This window comes from Ursus americanus, chromosome 18 (genome assembly GCF_024610735.1).
Source record: "Ursus americanus isolate L20-20 chromosome 18, mUrsAme1.1.p, whole genome shotgun sequence".
Taxonomy (NCBI): domain Eukaryota; kingdom Metazoa; phylum Chordata; class Mammalia; order Carnivora; family Ursidae; genus Ursus; species Ursus americanus.
Genome location: NC_142144.1, coordinates 3,247,589 through 3,273,836, shown reverse-complemented (window position 1 = coordinate 3,273,836; position 26,248 = coordinate 3,247,589). Strand labels below are relative to the sequence as shown.

The 26,248-nt window shown below is 60.1% G+C and overlaps 1 protein-coding gene across 4 annotated transcripts in view; it reads right to left on the bottom strand.

Annotated features, from left to right (window-relative positions):
* SARDH (sarcosine dehydrogenase) overlaps positions 1-26,248 on the bottom strand; it is a 59,589-nt gene that overhangs the window by 30,703 nt on the left and 2,638 nt on the right. For all 4 annotated transcript variants that reach the window (XM_087869224.1, XM_045771024.2, XM_045771023.2 and 1 more), the window contains 12 exons: positions 25,878-26,225; positions 23,954-24,132; positions 22,423-22,602; positions 21,726-21,849; positions 21,449-21,549; positions 16,010-16,114; positions 14,769-14,898; positions 12,041-12,127; positions 11,722-11,812; positions 8,452-8,593; positions 5,128-5,211; positions 2,839-2,952 (listed from right to left, as the gene is read on the bottom strand). In XM_087869224.1, the coding sequence (XP_087725350.1) occupies positions 2,839-2,952; positions 5,128-5,211; positions 8,452-8,593; positions 11,722-11,812; positions 12,041-12,127; positions 14,769-14,898; positions 16,010-16,114; positions 21,449-21,549; positions 21,726-21,849; positions 22,423-22,602; positions 23,954-24,132; positions 25,878-26,196 (1,656 nt within the window). In that variant the 5' untranslated portion in view covers positions 26,197-26,225. The remainder of the gene's footprint in view (positions 1-2,838; positions 2,953-5,127; positions 5,212-8,451; positions 8,594-11,721; positions 11,813-12,040; positions 12,128-14,768; positions 14,899-16,009; positions 16,115-21,448; positions 21,550-21,725; positions 21,850-22,422; positions 22,603-23,953; positions 24,133-25,877; positions 26,226-26,248) is intronic.

The following is a 26,248-nucleotide window of genomic DNA, read 5'->3' as shown; positions in this document are numbered from 1 at the left end:
ACGTCATCAGCCTGTAGGGAAATGCAACTCAAAACCCCAGTGAGATACTCTCCACTTCACGCCCACGAGGATGGCTAGGACCAGAGAGAGAGACTCGCAAGTGGTGGTGAGGCTGTGGAGAAGTCAGAACCCTCCGCGCCGTGGGTGGCAATGCGAAACAGCGTAGCCACTTTGGAAAACAGTTGGCCTGTCCTCAAAGCGTTAAGCGCCCCGTTCCCGCATGGCCCAGCAATTACAGGTTATCTACCAACACTGCAGGTTTCTACCCGTGAGAAATGAAAACGCATATGCACACAGACACCTGTCCACACACGATCGTGAGACACTATTCACAGCAGCTGAAACATGGACACAGCTCAAGTCTCTGTCCACAGGTGACCGGACGCACTGCAGTATGGCTGTGTAATGGAATACTCTCGAAATTCGAAGTCATGATGGACGGATACACCCTAAAACGTGGATGGACCTTGAAAATACTGTGCTGGATGGAAGCAGCCAGTCACAAAAGACCGTGCACTGTATGAGTCCCGTGCTCTGACATGTCCCAGCAAGGTGCCTCTGTAGGGACAGAAGCAGCTTAGTGGCTGCCCCAGGGTAGGGGTGCGGTGGGGAGAGCATGAGGGGCGGGGTGATGGCTAGCGGGCTGGGGTTTCTTCTGCAGGCAGACAGACACAAGTGTTCCGACATCCGATTGTGGGGGCGGCTGTTCTGTCTCAGGCAACCACTAACAAACACGGAGCTGTACCTTGAAATGGACGGGTTGTACGGTACGTGAATTCTCTCTCAATAAAGCTGTCTAAAGAAAGAGAGAGGGAGAGTGCGCACCCAACAGCCCTGCTGGCGGTCTACAGATGCCCTAGCCAGGTCCTCCAGGACCCGGGTTATCCGTGCATTTTTCTCCTTGGTCTTCCGTCACCACGCCCCTGCTTCTTTGCTCTGAACACATCACAGCTGCCAAGCGAGGCACCAACCTTACTGTTACGACACAAGAGAAAATTGCAGCAGCAAAGCTCCCTGCCGCCAGCACTCACTGTGCGTCAAGGACCTGGGTCACCTCCCCCCGCCCCGGCAGTCTATCCACCATCCCCGACAAGGAGACTGCCACAAACCACCTCACGCTAAGTGCCCTCCGAGGCCGGGGAGGGAACGAGGTCGGTGGCGGGGGGGCCCCCCAGCCCAAAGACCACAGACGCGTCCCCAGCCAGGTCTGCCTAGCGGCGTGCGTCTCGTCCAGCTCCGCATCCGCTGGCGCCGCGTGGGCGAGCGGAGAGAGTGGTGAGAGCGTTTACACCAGGGAAACCGGCCAAGGCCCGGATCGGGCTTCCCCAGGAAAGCGGGCACCCCCCCCCCCCGGACCGCGCCATCCCGAGCCCCCGATGCCGCGCCTCCAGCCCTCTGCCGACACCACTCCCCTCTGCGGAGCTCCTGCAACCCGGCAGGCGCTGCGGGACCCTCGCCACTCCTGGGGCTGCAGAGCAAAACCCCAAATAGTCTCCGGGCTGACTCTCGGCTCCCCAGGCTGGGGAGTTGCCAACGCGGAGAACAAGTGTGTGTTTCATGCTTTGGGGCTGTTCAGGCGCGTTTGCGGAGGCTGGATGAAGCCACCAAGCCAAGTTGGCATCCCCTCCGAGCTCCCACGTCCCCGAGGGCCAGACGTCCTGCAAGCCCAAGGCGGTGCGGGTGCTGAAGTGCCAGACGGAGCCCCCTTCGCACCCCGAGAGGCAGCGCCCGGGCCTCCGGGAGCTTCTGGACACACGTGCCTCCTGCTTCCATCTCCCAAGCCCCTCCTCCGGTGCCTTCACCAGGAGAGCAAGCTCGGGGGAGGTCACGGGACCACCTGTGGCACCTGTGAGGCCCAGCGCCTCAGGACCGTGGGCCCTGGTTCCAAAAGTATGAAGTTTCGAGGTGGCCACAGCAGAGCATTAATCCCCACGCAGGGCCCTTCTGAGCCAGGGCCCCAGGTGACCTCACAGGCCACATACCTAGGAAGCTGGCGGCTGCCTTCCCCCTCACGGCTGCTTCCCAGGCCACCCTGGGCTGGGCACCCATGGGTGGAGGCCTTGGCTCCATGCCCACATCGGGGGCAGCCGAGGCCATGGTCCCTCTCCCAGGGCAGCCACGAGGACACAGGCTGGGCCATGTTCTACTGGGTGATCCCTCTACCAAATGGCTGGGCCGCTCTGCATGGAAGCTGCTGTTGTTTTCTGCAGAAGCTGCCCGTGACAACATCTCTGCATGGTGCAGACTGCAGGGCACGGCCAGGCCCCAAGTCCTTGTCACCCCCACCCTGGTGGGAGTCGGGAGCTAGGCATTTGGGCCGGGGCGATGAGCGGCCAGGTTCGCTGTCTGACCAGCCTCACCTGCCCAATTCCAGAGCTGGAGGGGCCTCAAGCAGACCCCGGACCATAGACCCTCTGCTTGTCCCCTGGAGGGGCCGGTCTGGGACAAGGGGCCGGTCTGGGATCTCTGTGTCCTGGATCTACTCTGCCAGAGCCACAGGTGGGGACCCAGCACACTGGGCCTGGAGGAAGGAGCTAGTGACTCACACAGTCTCATGCAAGCACGCCTCCGAACAGCTCCAGGGCAGGAGGGTGGGAGGCTCAGAGAGGGGCAGCGCCTGGCCTGGGGCCACACAGCCAGCCCCAGCCCCCCTGCCAGACACAGTAATACTGCCCTCAGGTCTGACCGTTGGCCAAGCCTTGGCACAGAGGAGGGCAGAGGGGAAAACATCACCGGTTCCTCCTCAAACTGGAGCCAGCCAAGCACGGGGGTGGACAGGATGGGGCCCGCAGAGCCTCTGGCTCCACCAGGGCGGGGGAGGGGGGACTTGGCACTGACCACATCGTGGTGCGGCGGGAAGTCAAACGTGTACTCGTCCCCGAGCAGGCGGCCGTAGGCGTAGTCTCTGTGCGCCCGGTTTCCGTAGGCCCCGTAGTAGTCGTACTGTAGAACCTGGGAGAAGACACGCTTGTCACAGTCTTCCTACTCCTCCCTTCCCTCTGTCTCTCCCTATAGCACGCACGCGCACCCAGACATGTGGGGCTTGGCGGGCAGGGAGTTGGGTCTCGCAGAGGCAGAGATGGAGCAGACGATCTGGTCCGGCCTCACCGAGCTGCCCTTGGGAGGGGTGTATTGTGCGTGCAGGGGTGGGGGGAGGCGAGGGGCTCAGGTCATCCATAACCCCTTGCACAGATGACACCGTAATGGCCATGGGGGTGGTGTGTCTGAGAGCCGGTGCCAGTGGAGAGGCTGGGCTATGCCGCTTGGGGCCCAGAAGGATGGAGAAGAAGTTGGGTGGACTCAGGGTAGGGACAGATGGGGCTGACGGGGAGGCAAAGGGGGTTCACCTCGGACATCAGGGCCACTGTCAGGGCTTTCGAGGCAAGGCTAAGGCAGTGAGATAAGGCCACTGAGGACGAGGGTGACGGAGGTGGGGGCCCAATGCCATTGCCATGGCAATCAGGACCAAGCCCTGCTCCAAGGGCCTCAAGATTCTAGGGAGGGAGATCCTTTCTACAGATGGGAAACTGAGGCAGAGAAGTTAAAGTTTGCCCTAGGTCCCAGGCAAGGACCCGACAGGCCTGGCCTAGACCTGGCGGCGGGTGGGCCCCAGAGGCTGGCTCCTTCACTGCCACTTTCCGTGGCCTGTTCTGCATCCTGTCAGCAGCTCTGAGATGCCCACAGGCCAAGAGGCCCTTCTCTGCCCCTGCTGCTTCTGAGGGAGCCAGTCAACGGTCACCGCGCAGCACGGCTAGCCCTGCCCAGCCTCCTTTCCCAGGCAAGAGCTGAACGTGAGGTTCTGACGAGGCTGGTCCCTCTCCTGCCCTGAGCCCCACCCAAACCCTGGCATCCGGGGAGGGGTTTCCCTGCCTGGCAGGCGTGGCTCCCATTGGCCCCTGTGACCCCAGAAGGGACATTCCAGCTCGTTGCAGCCTGGCTGGGCATCTGGGATTTGGGGATGTCTTGTCACCCTGTGTCCTAGATGCCCAGGATGGCTCCCAGGTGAGAGGGTGCAGATCCTGCCCATCTCCAGACCAAGGGAATATTCCTGATCCCTGCTCCAGTGTCCTCTGCTCTCCCATGGATTCCAGGGGACAGGGGCTTCCACGGACAGGCCAGCTAGACTGCAGAGGGCTCTGCTCCAGGCCCAACCTGTCCTGGTGGCCCCAGCCTCTCAGCCTCCTGGGGACAGGCCGCTCCCCCTGATGTCTTAGAGAGCCTGCCTCCTCCATCCTCACAGGTGCCTCATGTGTTTGCCTGTCCTTCCAGTGATTAGGACCTTGAGGGGAGCTCTGTGCTCCTGGGCAGAGAACAAGGGTCTCCACAGGCCAACAGGAGAAGGGGCCAGGACCGAGGAGCCTGAGAACACCGACCTCTGGGCATTAGCGAGCTCTGGCTTCTGCCTCGCTTGCCTCAGGATGCCCTGGGACTGGCCTTGGGCCCTGGGTTGCTATGGAGATGGGAGGTGGTTGCAAGGGGAGGGGACTGGTAAAACAGAGCAGCGGGAGAGGGATTTCAATTTGCAAATCTGGATCCTATCGCCCTGATGGGGCTGAAATCATCACACTGCCTGTTCCAGCAGACCCCAGCCCCCGAGTTTCACAAGCAGGATGGTTTGGGCTCTTCTCTGACAACCTCGGGCCCATGGGAGGCACTGGGGCGGGGGGGGGAGCCCCCAGGAGGGCACCCAGAGGCCAGGAGGCTGTGAAATCCCAACTTACAAACTAACACAGAATGCCTAATTTTGAGCTAAATCCTGCTCCTGACATAAAATAACAGCTGCAGTTGCCAAAAATACCCGAACAAAATTATGAGGAGACGCGCTAATTTCTTTCACACGCGGGGCGGTGGGGGGTCTTGGGCGCGGCCTCCCCACTGTGGAACGCCAGCTTTCCCAGGGTCGCTGGGCTTCTCAGAGCCCTGGAAGGCCTGGCTGCTGGGGCAGTGAGTGACAGCCCCAGGGACATCTGCAGGGGAGGGGCCCCGTGCCCCCGGGGCAGATCTGCTGGGGGCTCAGCCTTCCTGCATGGCAGGTGACTCACCGGCCCCACGGGCCCCCCTCAGGTGGCAGTGGCGGGTGGGGTGGAGGACGGTGCGGAGGGGATCCAGGCCTGGGTGCCTACTCACCGGAGCCGTGCCTTGGGGAGTAAACCATCCTGGCCGCTCCCAGCCCTGTCGTTCCTGGAACACACAGCCTCGTGCAAGTAGCTCCTGGGTAGGGATGGGGAACAAGCACCCTTCAGGCCAGGCCAGACGACCGCGGTGCAGGGCAGCGAGTGACCCCCAGGGAGCAAAGGGCAAAGAAGTCCTCAGGCTGGGAGCCAGGACCCCACGCCTGCCCTAGAGCCCCGCCCCCAGCACCCCCTGCCCCACTCCAAGAGTCCCCAGCCTACTAAGACACCTTCCGCTAGGGACAGACTTGCATCCCCCAAATTCCTATGTTGAAGCCCTAACCCCCAGTGGGACCGCATTTGGAGATGAGGGCCATGAAGAGGGAGTTAGGGTGGAGTGGCCCTAATCCCAGGAGAGGAGAGCCCAGCAGGGCCGCCTCCGCCTTGTGCGGATACAGCAAGACAGCAGCCCCGCGGCAGCGAGGAAGAGGGCCGCGCCTGAAGCCGGGCAGCGGGCACCTGGCTCTGGGCCTCCCAGTCTCCAGAACTGGGAGAAGGGAATTTCTATGGTCTCAGCCGCCCCAACCCCGTCTGTGCTGTGTTGTTCCAACAGCAGGAACAGACCAGCAATCTCCCTCCTAGGTACCCCACCCCCCAAGAGAAGCGACAACAGGGACACAACAGGTCTCTGACACTCGTGTCCACAGCAGCTGGCAGGTGGAAACCACCCCAGTGTCCACCGGCTGACGATCGGATAACCAAGCGCGGGGTGTCCGCCTGGCGGACCAGGGTTCAGCCTTAAAGAACAACGGAGTTCCGACACGCGACGCCCCACGGGCCAGCCTCAAACAGAACAGGCGGAGGGAAAGATGGGCACGTGTTGCATGGCTCCGCTCACACGAAATGTCCAGAACAGGCAAATCCACAGAGACGGAAAAACACACCCGTGGTTTTTCTAGGCGGGGCTGGGGGCGGGGAGAAGCGGAAGCCCTGCATCCTGGGCACGGGGTCTCCTTTAGGTGGTGGTAATGGTCGCACAGCATCATGAATGTCCTTAATCCCCCTGAATTGTGTGCTTTCACATGGTTAAAATGGCAAATTTTATGTTATGTGTACTTCACCACGAGACAAAAATGTAACAGACTACATTGGTTTCCTGGGCCCAATTCATGCGTGCGTGTCTGCAGGGACTGCCCCCGCAACACCAAGCAGTTCTCAGACGTCAGGACCATGTCCAAGAGTCCGGCTCCATTCTGACACTGTCTACCCCAGGACGGTAGCAGAGTCCCCAGGTTGGGCGCCCAGTCCCACAAGGTCACCCCCACCTCCCACTCCGGGCTGTCACCAGTGCTTCTGACCAACTGGCTGAGGGTCAGGACCCCCTCCTCGGGTCGGACTGATTTGCTAGTTCAGCTCACAAGACTCCAAGAGCTGTTTTACCCACCAGATCGCCAGCGGACTGTAGAAGGTTAGAGCCCAGGAACAGCCAGATGCAAGCTAGGCCAGGTGTGGGGAAGGGCGTGGGGCTTCTGGGCCCCTCTAGCCGCCACTCTGCCCAAATCTCCACGCGCTCCCCAGCCCGGGAGCTCTCTGCACCCCTCCTTTGGGGTTTTTAGGAAGGCTTCATTACAGAGGCATGACTGATCTAATCAGCGGCCACTGGTGATTGAGTCCACCTGCAGCCCCTCTCCCTCCCCAGAGGCCAGGGGTGGGACTGGAAGTTCCCATCCCCTAATCATGCAGCATCCATCTGGGTTCCCTGGCAGGCAGCCTCCATCCTTAGGTTGGGCCCCAAGTCATCCCATTAACATAACAAAAGGCACCTTTAGGCTCTCATCACTTAGGAAATTCCAAGGGTTCGGGACCTTTCTGCTAGACAGGGAGCTGGATGCTGGACGGAGACTTCACCTATTTCTTACTCCAAGTCACAGTATCACATGGACACAAGAGAGGCCTAGCGTGGCAGATTTCTTTGAAAATAAGTTTGGTTTGGGGAAAAAAAGATAATCTCCACTCTCACGTTTGGAAGGCCCTGTGTCCATGGGCAGCCCTGTCGGACTGGCAATGGGGCCCGAGCCCCAGGCTGAGCAGCTCTGGAAGCTGGGTCTGGCAGAGGCCAGGAAGCCCGAGGCCCTGGACAGGCTGCCTCTATTGCCTCCCGTGGACCACCCGACGCCGAGCAGGCAGAGAAGGGGCCAAGGTCACACTGCCAACCAGTGACACCCCAGAAATGTCCTCCTTGGACATCCAAGGGGGCAGCAGCCGAGGACACAAAAGATCACCCCGCAGTGAGTGATGGAGGCATGTGGGCCCGGGGAGAAGTCACCTTCCCCAGGGGGGGAACTAGTGGGGCCTCGGCTCCTCTAATAAAACAATCCATGGCCCGGAGGCGTCATGAGCAGGGTTGAAGGTGTGGGAAAGTGGAAGTGTGAGTGAATTCAGATCTGTCTCCGGGCCGGGGTGCTCCCGCACCTGCCGCGTGCCATTTGGGCAAAGCTGTGCACTTCTGAGCAGTGCCTCTGAGACCCTCTCCTTCCAGGGCCAGCCAAGCAAGCCCTGTGTTTGCTGGGGAGGCCGCGGAGCCATCAGGATAGGTGCGGGGTGAATAAAGACCCCGGCAGGCTGGGGAGAGCCGGAGGCCGTGTGGGGCCTGAGAACTGGCTGGCTCCCTGAGCTGAGCCAAGGGCCGGGCAGCCTGGGAACCACTGACATCTTTGGGCCTCTCCCCGGGACGTGCAGCAGACACGGAGTCCCTCTGGGGTCCAGGCACGGGAGCCCCAGATGAAGAAGTTTCCTTTACTCAGCTCCATGCCACCTGTGCTCCATAAGCCTGCCCTCCTGCCTCCCCCTTCATCCGCCCATTCAACCAATGTTCCCTGAACACGTATCAGGAGTCAGGCTCTGTGAGCAAAGCATGCACGGGCTGGGAGCGCAGGGCAGGTGCCCGGGTTGTGGGGGGAGTGCGAGAGCACTCGGGGCCGGGCCCCGGGAAGGGCATCCGACAGTGGGTTTCATCGTACAGGCAGAAGCCGGCCAGGGAGGAGAGGCAGCCGAAGCGGTCCCATAAGCAGGAGCACGTGTCCTCGGCATGCTGCTCCGTGGCTATGCCCTCCGCTGATGTGTGACCTGGTGACGCTCACACCTGCGGACGCACCTGCCACTCACGAGCCCTGCCGCCAGCAGTCGGGGAGGGTTCTGAGCACGTTCTACTAGGAAGACCCTGGGAAGGACTGAGCCCCTCATCACCTCGCCTGCCCAGGAGCTGGGATGCCACACGCCCTTCTGTCACACCAGTACCCTGGGCGTCCCGAGGGTCACCGCGCTTGTCAGGGTGTGGTACCTCGTGCAGGGGGTCGGTCCTCATGTTGCGCCCTGCCAGGGGCTCGTCGTGCGGGAAGACGACCGAGTAGTTCTTGGCGTAGGACTCGTGGCTGCGCTCACGAACCCAGCGGCGGTGGTCGGTGAGCAAGGGATGGAAACGCCTGTCGCAGATGGAGGGGCCGGTCACTGCCTTGGGGGCCTGGTAGCGAAGGGCTGGCCAAGGACCCAGGGCAACACTGGACCCTCATCCTCCGCCAGAGTCCTCCCTGAGGCTGGGGCTCAGGCGGGGGTCCGGACTCTATTCTCCCACCGAGGGGCCTTGGGTAGCTCAGTGTCCTCACTGCGACGCCCCCCACCCAGCACCACACTTGGCCCTGCCCTTCCAGCTTTGTCGTGGGCACGGCAGCTGGAGCCTTCCAGCGGCTTGTCCATCTGGTCTCCGCAGACAGCCACGGCTACCCAAGCCCCCTGCACAGCCGCTGGCCCCCCTGTGTCAGGGACCCCCAGCCCCTCCCTCTCACAAACCCACTCTCAGACCCCCAGCTCGGACCAGCCACCCCATCTGTCCCTTCCCTCACTGTGCACCTGCTGGCATCTCCTGCCTCCTCCCAGCCTGCCTCCCCTCCAGTTCCGTCCTCATCTGTGTTTCATCCTCAGGTATTCCTACCCGAGCGTCGTCGGGGCTGATTGACTCTGACTTTGCACAGAGTTCTAGCGGGCTTGACGTTCTGACTGGGGCAGGGGGTGGAGCTACGGGAGTGAGCTCATTACCACAGATATTATCACTAGTACTATCGAGGATCTCCAGGGCTCCCTTCCAGTGCAGGCCCTGGGCTGAGTGCTGTCTGCGAGAACCCTCGCTCTTCACCCCCTCCTACCCCTGGTTTGCGCTTGTGCTGGGCCACACGGAGCCAGGGCCTTCTGGGACACGCTGCAGGAGAGGGAGCCATGGAGCCGGACCTGGGGTCTGGGGAGTGTGTGGTCGGGGTGTGGAGCGGTGTGGAGTTTGGAAATGCACGGCAGGCTTTGGAGGGGCCGAGGTGGGGACAAAGGAGACTAGGAGGTCTGCCCTTGGCTGATGGCCACTCTGGGCAGACTCCCCCCAGCCACTAGGAGCTGACATGGTTCTCCTGGTATGGGACTAGTGACCTTCCCAGCGGCTTTGAGAGTGTGAGTCCTGGCAGGGGACAGGGGCAGTGGCTGGGGGATTTGGGGAGAGCTGGAGTTCCTTCCCCAGGCCCCCCGGGACAGAAGAGGAAGCTGAACCCAGGGCAGGCCTGGGTGATCCCAACCCCGACAGACATGGGCCCTCTGGCTGGTGCCCCACCGGCCAGCACCGCCAGCCCCTCCGCTCACATCTGTGCCCGTGTGCGCATGGCAGGGGCGTGGGCTCAAGGTCAGCTGGAGCACGACCGGGGATCAGCATGGGAATGGACCACGGCCTGTGGCCACGCAGACCAGGCTGCAGCGTTCTCCCACAAGCAGGCGGGCAGGAGGCCAAAGCCAGCACGAGGGTCGAGCCTCCTTCCTCACTCAAATAAGAAATGACTCCTCCTCCCCACTTACGCAGACCTCAAGGACTTCCACTAAAAATCACGGCCTGTACTCCAGACCCCGGGCACTAGGCGAAGCACCATACGTACCAGCCTCAGACACACTCCATTGACAGGTGGGTCACTGCTCCCATTTCACAGGTGGGAAAACCATCGGCCTGAGCCACGAGGGTGGATGGACTAGTTCACCGCCCCCACCTCTGCCCACCAGGCCCCAGCTCTTAGGGGCTCCCTCCCTGTACCCTCTGCCTCCCGACCTGCGACCTCCAGGCCCCAGCCTACGAGCCATGAGCCAGCCCACAAGACGCTCCTGCTGCTCCTGCCGGGGAAGGCAGCTGACAGAGGGAGGCTCAGACCCCTTCCCAGCTGGGCCGGGGCCTCCGCCAGCCCAGACCGAAGGCTGCCTGCTGAATCAGGACGGTGCGCCCCCTCCCTGCAGGGCCTCCCTCAGCAGGGGTGCAGGGAGGCCAGCCTCATCCTGCAGCCGTGGACGCTGCGGCCCCGGGAGCTGCCCTTTGAGGCCCGGGAGGAGCCCTGGGGGTGGGTCTGTTCGGGGCTGAAGCCCTCACCCGCCAGGGAGGCCAGAGGCTCTGTCCCTGCCCGCTCCAGCTGGCGCACTGGGTGACTCCAGACAGGCGGCCCCCCCACCGGCGCCTCCGTTCACTGTGTGTAGCGGGAGGGGCTTGGACTGGTCCATCCCCGAGGCCCCTTGCAGCTATCATTTCTGGAACATTCCTCTCTCGGGAGCGTGTGGGCGCAGCCCCAGACGGGCTCTGAGGCAGCCACAGAGCAGACTGTTGTGCCAGGCGCCACGGAGGGGGTGGCAGTCGGGGAATCTCAGTATCTGTCTGTCTGCTTCTGTGGGGGCCAGACATCTCCCCCCCATGGGTGTAATGTCCTCATCAGGCCAGGAAGGGGCAAGGTTAGCAGGGAGGGGGGCACGAGCTGAACCAGCGCCTACTGGGCCGCTGGGGTCTCCCCAGGGAGGCTGTCTGCCAGGAGCAGTAATGGCGGAGAGGGCCGGAGACCCACAGGGGCGCCCCTCCAAGCTGTTGCCTGTAGACCCCAGCCCCACCAACTCCCACCCTATGGACCCTGCCTGGGAGCACCTCCGCCGAGCCGGAGGAGGGTGGGGGAGACCAGGACGCCCCCCCCCCAGCTCTGCCGTCAGCACCCCTCCACTTTGGCTCAGGTCTGTCTGGCGCTTCCTTGCAGACGTGCTCCAGAACGTTTTACTGACACAGACACATTGGCTGCTGCCGACACTGGCAGCACACAGCGTCACGACCCTGGGGTCGCAGTGAGGAAATCGCTCAGCACTGGGTAGGACTTATTCTGGTCACCCTGGAAGTGAACGATGGCATCTCGGCTCCGGGCTGCCTGACACCCAGCCTCCACACACATACTAAGAGTAACCGGCTCAGCCTCACTCCCTGGGCAATGTGTGCAGTCCTCCTGCTCGCCAGGCCTCAGTCTCCCCATCTGCAAAGTGGGATGAGGTGGTCCCGCTGCTGATCCTGGAGCTATCCAGAGGGTCAAGCAGGACACTGGCACAAGGAATCCCGGAAACTGTCGAGGGCCATGGATCTGCCAAGCCCAGGCCCCTGCAGCACTGCCCCTGCTGGCACCTCTTCCAAGAAGCCCTCTGGATTTCAGGGAAGTCTCCTTTCTCAACAGCCCTTGCCATGGACCCCACTCCACCTAAGCCCAGGGCACAGGGTCCGGTGAGCACTTGCCTGATGTCGTAGCTGTACATGTCCTTCTCCGGGCGCCCGTGGACGATCCAGTGGGCCAGCTCCTGCCCACAGCCGCCGCCCAGCATCATTCCTGGCAGGAGTGGAGCCAGAGGTCTGCCGTCTGCCCCGGAGCCCCCATCCCGTGTCCACAGCCAGCATCACACCCCAAGCCCTGGATCTCACACCTGGGGTGCTGCACGCCTGGTAACAGGACCTCACCCCTCCCTGCAGGCCTCCTCTGCCCCACACCCCCACCAGGAGCCACCCCCACTCTGCCTGGGGGTGTTGGGGGGTGCGTGATGGCGGCCCTCGCACTCACCTGCACTATTGAAACCACAGCCCAGGTAGAATCCACGGAGTTCAGGCGCCTCCCCCATCAGGGGCTTGTGGTCAGGTGTGAAGGACTCTGGAAGGAAAGGGGGGCCTGAAGCTCCCTCCAGGACACAGGCACCCGGGGCAGGGTCTCCTGAGAGCGCAGTGATTGGAGCAGGGTCTGCAGGTGCCTCCTTCATCCAGACCTTCCCCATCCTCACGACTCAGCTCCATGCCACTTCCTCCAGGGAGCCTCCCTAATTGCTCCTGCCACAGTCCCGAGCTCTGCAGCATTTAGGGCCAGAAACACCCAACTGGGAGCAGGTTCTGCTTTGCAGGGTCCAGGTTTGTCCACACCCATTCTCCCGCTGGTGAGGGGCCTTCCCCCTTGCCCCCATCACAGTGTGAGGCTCTCCCTCACTGTGCCCCCTTCCTGCTGTCACTGCTGGTCGTCCTTGCCCACTGGACCAGGAGAACCATGAAGGCAGGGACTGGGCTTCGCTCACCACTGTGTCTCAAGGCCTACACAGGGCCCGGTACACAGTAGGTGCTTGATAAATGTTCACTGAATGAAGGAATGATCCTAAGTTCTTTGGGAGAGGGACAGGGTTTCTGCTTCTGGCTGAAGCTGCTGGCGGGTCACCCGCAGAGGCCAGGGCATGGCCGGCGAGGGACCCTCAGACATCATTATAAAGAGCCGAGCTTTGCAGCCATAATCCTGGGTCCGAACCCTGCTTTACCCCTTCCTAGCTGTGTGACCTTGGGCCAGTCGCTTCACCTCTCTGAGCCTTAGTGTCTTCCTCTGTAAAACTGGGATCATGGCACTTACTTCCAGGGCTGTGAGTTAGCCCACCTGCAAATACTTGCAGCTTACGTGTATGTACCCTGGGCTCGGCTCTGAACGAGACAAGTCCCACCCCTCAGGGAGCTGACCAGAGAGGAACAGACACAGTAAATACACAAATGAGAAAAAGAGAGAATGGTAAGAACACAGAGTGGGAGGAAGGGGTGGTGAGGGACTCCTCACAGCCCTTCCCGGCAGGCACCAGGGTCAGCTGGGGTAGAGATGAGGAGACCATGTCAGGCGGGGTCTCATCGACCCCAGTCCCCCTGCTAGTGGACAGTGGAAGCCAGAGCACCGCTCAGGGCTGCCTGGCCCCAGCCTGAGTTCCTAACCTCTGTGCAGCTCTGCTCCCTGCAGGGGGAGCAGGCCTGACCTGGGGGGGCGGCCTCTGAGGCCATCCATCTGCGGGACCTGGGGAAAACTTCCAAATAGCTGGAGCGGGGGACACCCTAGAGGTCAGAAAGAAAGACTGGGGGGGGGGGGTGCTGCGGGACGGGGGAGGAGGCAGGTCAGAGAGGGCAGGGAGCATCAGGACGGGGACCTTCCCCGGGGCCGGGGCCGGGGCCGGGGCCGTGCAGTCACCCTCCACGAGCACTTGGGCAGAGCTGGGATGTTTCTGGCCCAGGCCACGGGCGGGTGGGAAGCTGGGAACAGCCTCACAGGGCAAGTGAGGAGAGAGTTTCAGGGGATGAGAGTCTCTTGAATGTTTAACAAATGACTCAGGCCTGAGCAACACGAGGATGCAGGATGACGGGACGTTTGGGCTGCACAGACGCGCCCCCACCTTGGCAGTGACCTCCAGGACCCGGAATGGGAGCTCTGCCCGCCCCCAGATTCCCCGGAGTCAAGGGGGCCTGGGACTTCTGAGTTCTGTTCTGGAAGCCAAAGGCCGTTGACCGTGCTTGTCCTCCCTGGCAAGGAGAGATGCCGATTTCCCCGCGAACCCTCCCTCCCAGGCAGGAAACCAGACACAAGATGTCCTCGCAGGCACCTCGCCCCCAGATAGGGCTTCATGGGAGCAACGACTCCCCTGTCTAATTAAACAGAGGATGCTCCCGGGTGACGCGCGCCCCTGGGATTGTCTCAGGCCTGTGCTTCTCACTGCCAGCCCCTCGCAGGCCCGGGGAGGCTGGGTGGGGGGCAGTGAGTCTCCGGCCTATGCCCCATGCCCAGCACCCCGAGTCCAGGGCTCAGGGGCACTTCCAACCTGCTCACCAAGGCTGGGCTTTCTGAGAGCCGAACAGATTAAAGCAGCCCTGGCTGGCGGCTGTTTCGATGCCAAGCACACGGGACGGGGGAGGGCGGGGAATGGACCCCTGCAGGCCACGGGCCCCCCGGCATCAGAGTCTGCCCCTCTCCTGTCCTGGCCTGCCCCTCGCTCCCTGAGTGGCTATGGACGACCCCTTACTCCTCGGCCTCTGGCTGTCCCCATCCCCTGAGGGGACTCACGGCAGTTTGCTGGCCCAGCCGTGCCCCGCACCTAACGTGCAGCTTCTCCTCCTTCCTCCACGTCTGCTGGGCAGGCGCTCTGTCACCCATTTCACAGATGAGGACACTGAGGCACAGGGAACTCAGAGTCTCAGACACAAACTTTCCCCTTGGGACAACACTGTAAATTCCGGGGCCTCTCTCCCCAGCCCTGATGTGGGCCAAGGCTGGCCCTACCCATTTTCTGCCTCGATGGAGGATGACAAAGCCCCCGTGTGTGTGCGGGGAAGGCAGTGGCAGGAGTACTGCGTGCGTGGTTCTGCTGGAGCCACGATGGGGGTGGCACGTCACTTGCCTGCACATGGTAGGGGCGGCCCAGGTCCAGGCCCGACACAGGCCAGCCGCACTTCTCAGCTGGAAGGACCCTGGGACGCCCACCCCAGCTCCCAGCCTCCCCACTTACCCGGGCCGCAGACCGTGGACTTGACTCCTGTCTTCTCCAGCACGGGGACGCGGTTGACGGCACCTTCGATGTGTGGGCTGAACACGTCCCAGTCCAGGTCGAAGAGGCCAAAGGCAAACTTGTCTGACACCTGGGGAGGCAGGTGGGGGCACAGTCCTGTGACAGCCACCCCACGGGAGCTGAGCCCAGCCAGCCCGGCCCGAGTCAGCGGAGGGACAGGGCTGGGCCGCGCCCCTCAGGCCTCCTCCACTGACCCCTCAGTGGGGCCTGTCCGCTCCCCTTCCCCCTGCTGGCCCAGGCCCACCTGCTCTGCGCTGGGTTGTTGTGGTGGCCTCTACCTGGTCACCCAGCCTCCCCGCCTCCTTCCACCCATTCTCCTAAGTCAGACCACACCCTCTCTTGCTCTCAAGCCCCCCAGGCTCCCCGTGACTCTCTGTGTCCCACAAAGCCCTCCGAGACTAGGCCCTGTCCATGTCTACCACTGACCCATGGCCACGTTGACCTTCCTTCAGGGTCTTCGCCCCCACCTGAGACAGCTCCTTGCCTACCTGTTCTCTCTGCAGGACTCTGCTCTGCCGTCAGCTCCCGGGGGGCCCTGCCTGACCACAGAGTGAAGGACAGACATCCCTCCAAGCCACTCTTATCAGGCTTCTTCCTAACCTGCAGCTCCATTCAGCACACAGATCCCCATGACTTCTTTGTTTATTGTGGGTCTCCCCACCTAAATAGAGGCACCCCGGGACAGGGACTTTTATGTTGGTCTCCCCCTGTCCCCAGGAAGTAAAACAGTATCTGACCCAAAGTTGTCATTCAGCCATTCCATTTCTGCACGAATCCAGGAGCATGGGTGGCCCAGGCACGTTCGCGGGGCCGAGGGGGCCCATGACCTCATGCGGCCCCCGAAGCTATGGGGGGAGCAGCCAGGCCTGGGGGAGATGCCACTGTCATGGGGGCGGGGCCTGGGGTTGTTTGTTGCGGACACAGGGCTTTCATGTTTTCATCTTCCAGAGCCATTATCTTACATTTCTGCAGCCTCTATGGACGTTGGGAGGCCAGCCCTCTCCCGGCCCAGCTCTGGATCTGTCTGTTCAGAGCACAAAGAGTGAGACCCTTCCAGGGCCCAGGGACCGGTCATTTCTCAGGGGTGAACCTGAGCTTTGGGAGGGTGGAATTTCTGGAAGAAGGCTTCTCCGCACTGAGACACAGTCCCGAACCGCCCTCTCGATCCCTCAGTGTCTCACCTCCTCCCAGAAGATGGGGTTGGTCTCATAGCCGCCCACAGACAAGGCATCCCCTTGGAGGCGGAGGTAGACCGAGGCGTCATGGTCACGGACGTTGGGCATGTTCTGGAAGGCAGAGCAGACAGGCCTCAGGGTCAGCCAGGGCTGGACGGTCACAGGCCCACGGTGGCCCATGGCACCTCCTCCTCGTTGTAGGACCCTGAGCACAGAGTGGACCCAGGGCCTCAGGTTACACTGTGGACACGAAAATATTTACCCACCACCTGCCCCTTCTCAGTAAGCAACCAGAGCACACGCCATGGATCCAAACAGAAGAGGAGTGAAGAAGGCTCCAGGGTCACAGCCGAGCAGAGCCCACGAGGCAATCCGTCTAAAACGGAGATCAGAACAGCAGGAGGGTTCCTCCGGGGAGGGGAATGGGACTTACAGACTGTATGAGATTTCCCTGATGCGCAGAACACATTCTGGAGATGTAGCAGACAGGACAGACAAGTTGAAGTGTTTGGGAGGAAAATGTGACAGACGATAAACGCACACATCCCCGACAAAATACCAGCAAATGGAATCCAGCAACAGAGAAGAGAATTACACACCATGACCTAATGAGATTTATTCCAGGAATGCAAGGCTGGCTTGACATCTGAAAACAAATCTACGTAACACATCGTAGAAACAGAGTAGGATGAAAACCCCTCATTTCAATAGATGTGGAAAAAGCATTTCCACCACCTTTCATGACAAAAACACTCAACAATCTAGAAATAGAAGGAAACTTCCTCACAAAGGGTATCTAAGAAACACCCACAGCTAAAACATACTTATTTTCAGCTTTTCCTCTAAGATTAAGCCAACAGAAGGATGTCTACTCTCAGCACTTGTACTCATCCTCGTACTGAAGGTTTTAGCCAGTACAGCAACTACAGTTCGAGAAGGTGGCAGGTTACAAGGTCGATGTACAACAGACAAATAAAAACTATTGTTTTGTTTTTCATTTCTCTAATGATGGACAATCAAAAGTGAAATTAATAATTCCACTTACATCATCAAAAGGAATTTTTTTCAAGATTTTATTTATTTATTTGAGAGAGAGAGCACGCATGAGCACAAGCAGGGGGAGAAGTCGAAATAGATTCCCTCCTGAGTACAGAGTCCAATGTGGGGCCCAATCCCAGGACCCTGAGATCATAACCTGAGCTGAAGGCAGATGCTTAACGGACTGAGCCACTTAGGCACCCCCATCACAAAGAATTTTTAAATGCTGCTGAATAAATTTAACAAAAGAAGTGCAAAACTTGTACTCGAACAACTCGGCAATGTTTTTGAAAGAAACGGCAGAAGCCCTAAGTGAATGGGAGACACCCATGTTTACAAAATGAAGACCAGACGCTTGCTAAGATGACAGTGCTCTCCGAGTCGATCCAGATTCCACACAGTCCCATTAAGATCGCAGCTGGCTTCTTGGGAAATTGACAAACTGATCCTAAAATTCATACGGAATATTTAAAACAATCTTGAGCGAGAAGAACAAAGCTGGGAGACTCACGCTTCCCGATTTCAAGACTGACCACAAAACTACTGTAATCAGGACAGGGGGGCACTAACACAGAAAACGTGTATAGATCCCTGGAATTGGGTCGACAGTCCAGAAATAAGCCTCATGTTTATGGTCCACTGATTTCCCACGAGGATGCCAAGTCCACGGCGAGGGGGAAGCAATGATCTTCGACATGCGGTGCCGGTACAGCTGGATGGCCACACACAAGGAGGAAGTCGGAGCCCTTCCTCACACCATATACAAACCTTAGTCACAATGGTCACAGACCTAAGAATAAGAGCAAAAACTATAAAATTCTTAGAAGAAAATGTGCGAGTCAATCTTTGTGGTCCTTGGAAAAGGGCATTAGGAAATGCCCTTCTGAAATATGACGCCAGAAGCACAAGCAGAAAAAGAAACAATCCATAAGTTGGACTTCACCAAAAGTAAGACCTTTTGTGCTGCCAACGACACCATCAAGAAAGGGAAGACAACCCACAGAATGAGAGAAAATACGTGCCAGGCATAAATCTGGTAAGATCCCAGATATAACCCAAATACAACAAGAACTCTTATAACTCAGTAAAAACACCAACGACCCAATTTAAAATGAGCAAGGTATCTGCATAGACATTTCTCCAAAGACGATGTACAAATGGCCAATGAGCACATGAGAAGATGCTCTACGTCATCAGCCTGTAGGGAAATGCAACTCAAAACCCCAGTGAGATACTCTCCACTTCACGCCCACGAGGATGGCTAGGACCAGAGAGAGAGACTCGCAAGTGGTGGTGAGGCTGTGGAGAAGTCAGAAACCTCCGCGCCGTGGGTGGGAATGTGAAACAGTGCACCTGCTTTAAAAACAGTGTGACAGTCCCTCAAACAGTTCAGCATAGTTACTATGACTCAGCAATTCCACTCCAAGATATCTACCCAAGAAAAATTAAAAGACGTCCACACAGAAATGTGTACATGAATGTTCACAGCAGCATTATTAAAAGTAGAAACAACTCAAATGTCCATCAAAAGATGACTAGATAAATAAAATGCGATCTACGGTAGAATATTATTTAGCTGTTCAAAGGAATGAAATTCTGATAACGTGCCACATGGACAAACTTTGGAAATGTCATACCGAGTGAAAGAAGTCAGACACCAAAGGCCATATACGGTATGATTTCATTTTATTAAATTTCCAGAATAGGAAAATCCATAGAGATAGAAATCAGATTAGTGATTATCTAAGGTTGGGGTAGGATGGGAAATGGGGAGTAACTGATAATGGGTATGGGATTTGGAGGATGAAGGTAATGTTGATAGATAGATAGATAGATAGACAGACAGACAGACAGGGACAATTAGCAACAGTTACATAGAAAGCTGAGCAACTAGAAAACAATGAATAACTCCAGGAAACATAAAAGTTGGGTGCTATTTGCTCAGGAGTTAACAACATTTACATTGTCATTATATTGCAAACACTGACTACTGATTTAACCAATAAACAAAACCAAAATCATTTTAGAAACTGCACAGAAGTGGGGAAACACCACATTCCCTGCAGCTCTTTGGCACTGGAGGAACTGCCTTCTCTCTCGGACCACTTACCCTGGAGATGGGCACATCAGATGTGACTCCTCTGCCCCATCTCTGAGGACACACACAGACCAATGGGATACCTCGGGCAGATGCCCCTCCCTCCCACTCCAGTCTCCTAGAACCGGAGTTAAGAATGTCTGCGAGGAGGGCTTGTTGTAAGGAGCACGTAGGAAGTTCTCAGTAACGAACACTTCAGAAACAGAAATAGTGATATCATTACCTCTATTGTCACTACTACTCCAAAAACAAAACAACACAAAAAACTCTGGAGTTCCATAGAGCAGGACAGTGGGGACACCTGGTGGCCGGAGAAGCCCCTAACTTTTGTTCCAGCTCCCGGGCCCCAGCACGCTGAGCTGCATTGGAGTGCCCCAGGCGTCCTCGGGGCACTGGCATCGCCATCCCCACGCAGAAGCCCACCCTACAGCTATGAGCCCAGTCCCACTGGTGTTCCTTCCTCCCGACCTCACCCCGCTTTCATTGTTTCTCTTGTCCCCCACTCCTTCCAAATCCTGTTGGCCACTTCCCCTGGGAAGCCTGCCTGATAGCCCCAACCTTCCCTAATCTTGTCCTCTGAGGCACCCGCCGGCTGGACCACCTCGGGCCCCTGGGTCCTGGTCATCGTCACGTCACCATAGCTACCACCTGCTACAGGCCAGAAGCCACACCAGCCCTGCCCCTCCATCACGGGCTCCTCCCTCAGGCAGCCCCGTGCAATGAGGACCCTTACTGTCCGTTTTGCAGAAAAGGAAACTGAGGCCCACGCAGCACTATGACTTGCCTGGCTGGGTAATGGAGGAGCTGGGACGCAGCCCCCCGAGCCTGAGCCTTCCTATCACTCTGTGCCCCAGTAGAGTGAGGTCTGCAAAAGCAGGCAGAGGCCGGTGAAATGCAGACCAGCAGAGAGCACAGGACACACTGCGTTTGTGGGACAGACAGGGAGGGGACCAGGTCACGGAGCAGCTAGGGGCAGTGTCGGACCCGGCACTGAGCCAGACCCTCAGAACTGGGGGTTCCTAGGGCACACGGCCCTGTGGGCACCCAAGAGGGATCCCTCCCCAGGACACAGCCTGTCCACAGCTCTCCAGAGCCTACTGTGGCCTGAGGGCGACCCCTGGCGGCCACCCGGGAGTTCTCCCCACAGAACCACGGAGCAAGGGGCACCCAGCAGCCCTCAGGAGGCTTGTGCTGGATCCTATTAAACTCATCCAGGAGCAGGGGAAGCCCTTTGTCAAGGGAGAGGGGCAGGAGTGCGTGGGGAGCCGGGCACCCGCCCCAGCTCCTCCACCACTGTGGTCCCAGTGACGAGCAGAAGCCAGACTGGTCTGGGGCAGGACCCTCTTTGCAGAGCCCCACCTCACACTGTCCCCCCCCACCCCCTCAGCCCCCCTGAACTGCCTGCAGGTCCTGGGCTGCACGCCCCCCCCCACACCACTCCCTGGGCTAGGAGTCCCTGGAGCCCCCCGCGTACCTCCGCAGGGCCCCATCAGCCTGCTTGGGAATTGCTCCTTTACCGATCTGTACCTGCCCCCAGCTCCAGCCCGATAAGAACCGGGTTGTTTCCTCTGTTACAGCTCTGGTTTCTAGAATAGGGCCTGGGACACAGCAGTCAATGTTCGTTGGTGAGCGGGAGGAAGGAGGGAGGGTTATATGGAATGGCGGGTTACTGGTTCATGAATGATGGATGGTAAGGGAGACAGGAAGGGGGAGCTGAATGGGCAGAGAAAGGAGGGAGGGAGCGAGGGAGAGATGGAAGAAAAGAGGAGTGGTCATTGACAAGGTGACAGGAAGCTATCAGCCTGCACCACAGTGGGGGGGGGAGGGAGATGAGAAGGGGAGAAGAGGAGAGAGGGCAGGGGTGCACAGGCCCCCCCCCCGTCTCCCTTGGCAGACACCTCTCCAAGCCCCCAGGGCAGATCTGAGGGTCCGGAATCCGCATCTGGGACACTGGCTCCAGGGTGCCTTAGGGAGTGTGAAGACACGCACGGGTCCCCCTGACCAAGCACCTGGGGTGCAGAACACGGCAAAGCCCCAGACGGGCCACCCCATGCAGGACCCAGGCTTGGGCATCACTGAGGAGCTGTGCCCCGAAGGTCCAGGGGTCAGCACCAGGGGGTTCCTTCATTTAACTCTGACCCCACCCCAAACACCCAGTGTGATGATGCCCATTTCACAGATGAGGTGACTGAGGCTCAGGGTGGAGAGGGAACCCACAAGGGTCTCGCCACCCGTAAGCGCTGGGGTTCCAGCCAGGTCCCTGCGCCTCCCACAGCCTGACGGGGGTCTGGGGCCGTCGAAGTACCTACTTGGATGCCCTCAATGCGCTCGGTGACAACGTAGGCGTGGTGCATGGCCACCAGCGGAACCTTGACTCCAGCCATCCGGCCCACGGCGGCGGCCCACACGCCTGCGGGCAGAGCAGGGACAGGTCGGCTCTGCGGCCCCAGGCGGGGCTGCCAGCCCGGTGGGCAGAGGGCGCCTCTGCGGTCCTGTCTGTCCCACGCAGGCCCCCACCCGGAGACAGGCCAGGCTTAGGGGGCAGCCAGCATGGCCGCCCGAGAGCCGGGACAGACCCCTGCCCACCTGCACAGTTGACCACACAGGGCGTCTGGATGGAGCCGTGCTCTGTCTCCACGGCAGCGACCCGCCGCACCCCAAAGTCGTCAGTCCGCACGCGGATGCCTGTCACTGGGCAGTTCTCGATGACCTGGGAGCGAGAGGGGCTGCATCCAGAGCCAGGCAGGCCTCGGTGAGGGTGCCGACCGCCCCCGTGGTTACCGGCTCCTCCGGCTCAGACGGGACCCGGGACCCCTGCTCCTGCTGGGGCCACGTCATGCGACACAGCCGGGGAAGTGGGGTAACCACAGCACCAGAAGCTAACCCCGTGCGCTCCCTGACTTAGAGGACGTGTCCCCAGACACACGGGGTCTTTCTCATTAAGTGACTTCTAAAAGGCAAGGCTGGCTCTGCTCACGGATGTCTGCAGTCCAGCCTTCAGTCAAAAGGCCACGGAGCAGCGCGGCTTGGTTCTTCCTATAAAAATATAAATTCCTAAAACGTATTTGGGGGTAGATCTAAAACGTCAACATATGTCCCCTCTGGGGGATTTCCATTTCTTCCTTTTTGCTGATTTTTTCCAATGTTTTCTACAACTCTGTGCACATCCGGGATAAACAATGAAAAGCACGGATGAGATTCTGAGAGGACGCGCTCGTCCAGCAGGGCCCCCGGGTCCTTCGGGCTGGGAGCGGGGGACACAGGGCCCGGTGGTGGTCGGTACCTGTGCTCCCCGGGCAGCAGCAGCCCTGCTGAGAGCGGTGCAAGTGCCGGCGGGGTCCATGGTCCCGTCCTGTGGCACATACAGGGTCCCGTACAGGTCGTCCACGTTCATCAGCGGATACAGTGCCTTGGTCTCTGCCGGGCTCAGCACGTGCGACTCCACGCCATACGCCTTGCCCAGCTAGGGGGACCGAGAGCGAAGGGACTCAGCCCTCAGGGCACAGACCTCCTCTGGCTGCTTTCCTCCCCGTCTGTGCCTCCAACCCCACCTCCTCCAGGCAGCCTTCCCTGGTCACCATGCCCCAGCCGCCCGTCCCTGCGGCCATCTCCGCACAAGGGTAAGGAGCATGGTGTCGTGTGCAGGAGCAGGCGCTGGAGCCGGCCCACCTTCACCCAGCTCTGACACCAATGACCTCAAGTCCCCTGGGGGCATGGGGGTGATAAGGGTTTATGTGGTCGGTACCCCTTGAGCTTAGACCAGTCTCCGGTGCATAAGGGCTTCTTCCACAATCGAACACAAATAACCCCCACGGGGCTGGAAGGGTTCTGAGACTGAGGATCAGTTCTCCTACCTGACCAGCTCCCTCCCAGGAGACCAACCAGTGCCTCTGGCCCAGGCCCTGACTTAGCAGGACAGGCCACACCATCGCATCTGAGTGGCCCAGGGGCGGCCGATCGACTGTTCCCAGGCATCACAACCGGGACAGGCTCTGCCCAACCAGAAAGTCAGACTCTCTGGCTAAGAACTGTGGCTGCAAAGGGGCGAAAGCCTCTCAGCTGCTGGGGACTTGGGCTCCAAGGTTGGAGGCCTTCCCTTGGAGGCCTCTGTCCCAGCCGATGAGCGAGCTAAGGGAGGAGAAGGCAGAATGGGGGCCGCTCCTAGGACCAGAGACCCAGACCTGTTCTAGTGAAGCCAGGGGCCGCTGCCTCCAGCCTGGGCACCCAGGGGCCTCAGCATCCCTGTGACAATGAGCCCCTGCAGGCCACACGGCTGGTTCTGCTCGCTGGGCCCTGAGCACGGATTCAGTCGGCGTTCCATAAAGGACAGATCGCTGGAGCAGCCTGTCCTGGGATTTGGGGTCCAGGCCTGGCCGCTCTGGGTTACGAAACAGCGCCCCAGCCCAATCCAAGGATCGGCAGCAGCATAAGCCTCTCTCCCAGTCTCCCGGACACCCGCCCTCCCCAGGCCTGTCTGTGGTGGGGGAGGGGGGAGAAGTGTGGGCACTGCCCCTAGGGGTGCGATCATACGTAGCTTGTCTCCGGTGAGCACTGAGCACGGCGGCAGTGAGAGCTCCACGTACCGGGCCTCTCCCGTGTCCAGGGCTCAGCGCATCACGCTCCACAATATGGGCCCATTTTAAAGGCGAGGAGGCTGAGGCTCGGGGAGGCATGGCCGCTTGCCCCAGGTGGCCCAGCAGCAAGAGCATCTGGGTCCGATGGTGACCCGGATCTGTCAGAGCTCCTTTCCCGAGCCGTGCTGCCCCAGCTCCCCAGGACTGGGAGCTCCCCACCCCCGGCGGGGCCACACCCACCGACATGAGCCTCTTGTACTCGTCCAGACGCTGCCGGTTGGATGCGATGAACAGGCCCCCGTTCTGTATCCAGCCTGTGTGCAGCCCCGTCTCCTCCTCCAGGTCACGGCTCACCACGCGCCTCGTGTGGGCCAGAAGCTCCACCTCCACGTCGCTGGGCCGCAGCTGCCACAGCAGGCCTGGCCGGGAAGGCGAGGGGCACCGTCAGGCCCCCGCAAGGCGCTGTGCCAGCTGGGGCTCCCGAAGGTCCGGCAGAGGGCCTGGGTCTTTCTCTGTAGCCCACGGGGAGCTCCGGGAGGTTGATGAGCCAGAAATCACGGGGTCGAATCTGATTTGGGGGACGGGCCTTTGGCCCCTGGGCAGCTCACACTGTGGTAATATCGGGGGTCCCATTTATTGAGCACTTACTGCGTGCCAAGACTGGGGCTGAGCTTGTCACAGGCAGACAGAGCAGCCCCACGGGGTGGGCATGATGACTTTATAGTGAAATTAAGACATTTTCTTATTTGAGAGAGAGAGAGACTGAGAGACAGAGCACGAGCAGGGGGCAGCAGGCAGAGGCAGAGGGAGAAGCAGACTCCCCGCTGGGCAGGGAGCCCGATGCGGGACTCGATCTCAGGACCCTGCGACCACGACCTGAGCTGAAGGCAGACGCTTCACCGACTGAGCCACCCAGGCATCCCTGATTTTACAGTGAAATCAAATGGTACCAAACAGTCCCATAGCCAGGACAACAGAGCATGTAATGATGGGGCCGGGACCCCAAGCTGGACCCGCTGAAGCCCACGCGCAGACCGTCCAATAACAAAGCTGTTCCCCACAGAGTAGAGTCTGGGCGGCGGCTAGCCAGGCCCGAGACCGCTCTAACAGTGAGGGGAGAGGCTCGCCTGCCCAGCTGAGGTGGGAGAGCGGGAAGGCAGGGGCAGTGGTGTGCGGGCCATGTGATGTCTGAACCTCCTCCCAGCTCCGGGCTCGGTGCCCTCCCGCTGGCAGCGTGATACTAGCCGATGTGGGAATGTTTACCCCACCAAAGCGGGCAGATTTCAGCTAGCTCCCAGGCTGGCTGCCCTGGCAACATGCACACAGTGGGTGCTTACTACATGCCCCCGGTTAGTTAGGAGGATGTGGCAACACGCACACAGTGGGTGCTTACTACATGCCCCCGGTTAGTTAGGAGGATGTGGTAACACGTACACAGTGGGTGCTTACTACATGCCCCCGGTTAGTTAGGAGGATGTGGCAACACGCATACAGTGGGTGCTTACTACATGCCCCTGGTTAGGAGGATGTGGCAACACGCACACAGTAGGCACTTACTACATGCCACTAGGTTAGTTAGGAGGATGTGGCAACACACACACAGTAGGCGCTTACTACATGCCACTAGGTTAGTTAGGAGGATGCGGCAACACGCACACAGTAGGTGCTTACTACATGCCCCTGGTTAGTTAGGAGGATGTGGCAACATGCACACAGTAGGTGCTTACTACATGTCCCTGGTTAGTTAGGATGAGGGTCGTGGATGCTTCTGGTGCCCACGGAGGACAGCGCTCTGTGTCACCAATGGCTCCTGCCCCCGTCCATGCTCCGTGCTGGCCTGGGACGCCCCTCCTCCCCGGGGTCTGTCCGGGGAGGGGCTTCTGTTCTTGGAACACAGCCGCCTGGGCTCCCAGCTCTTGTCTTAGCTCTGTTCCCTCCTCCCCACCACAGCGCTTCAGAGACATGGGGGGCAAAGAGGGCCCCCCAGCTGTCCACCTTCAGATGACCCTGCATCTTTTCTCCATGTCTTTCCTCCTCCGCTCAGCTGCCTCTAACAAGCCTCTAGCCGTCTCCCCCGGAAGGGTCCCCTACTGCGTCCAGTCCCTCCTGGCCCCCGCCCGCCGCGGGCCCCCCGCCCCAGCCCCTACCCGCCGTGTGCCCCTACCCGCCGTGTGCCAGGTGGTCCCAGAGGTCAGCCGCTCCCGCTCCAGCAGCACCGCCCCTCTCACGCCCAGCTTGGCCAGGTGGTACAGGGTCTGGCAGCCCAAGCTGCCCCCGCCGATGACCACCACGTCGGCTGTGCTGGGCAGGGGCTGGCTTGGGCCCTGGGCCAACGCCGAGGGGCCCTGGGCCTCTTTCAGGGTCCGCTGGTAGGGTACGCTCTTCTCGCTGGTCGGGCCGGCTCGGCTGGTCAGTGCGCGTGGCCCCAGGCCCCGGCGAGGGCAGGTGGCGGCCACACGCAGGGCTCTGCTCAGCGAGGCCATGGAGACTCCGGGCTCAGCGCTGCAGGGAGCTGGGGAGAGAGTCAGTGCTGGC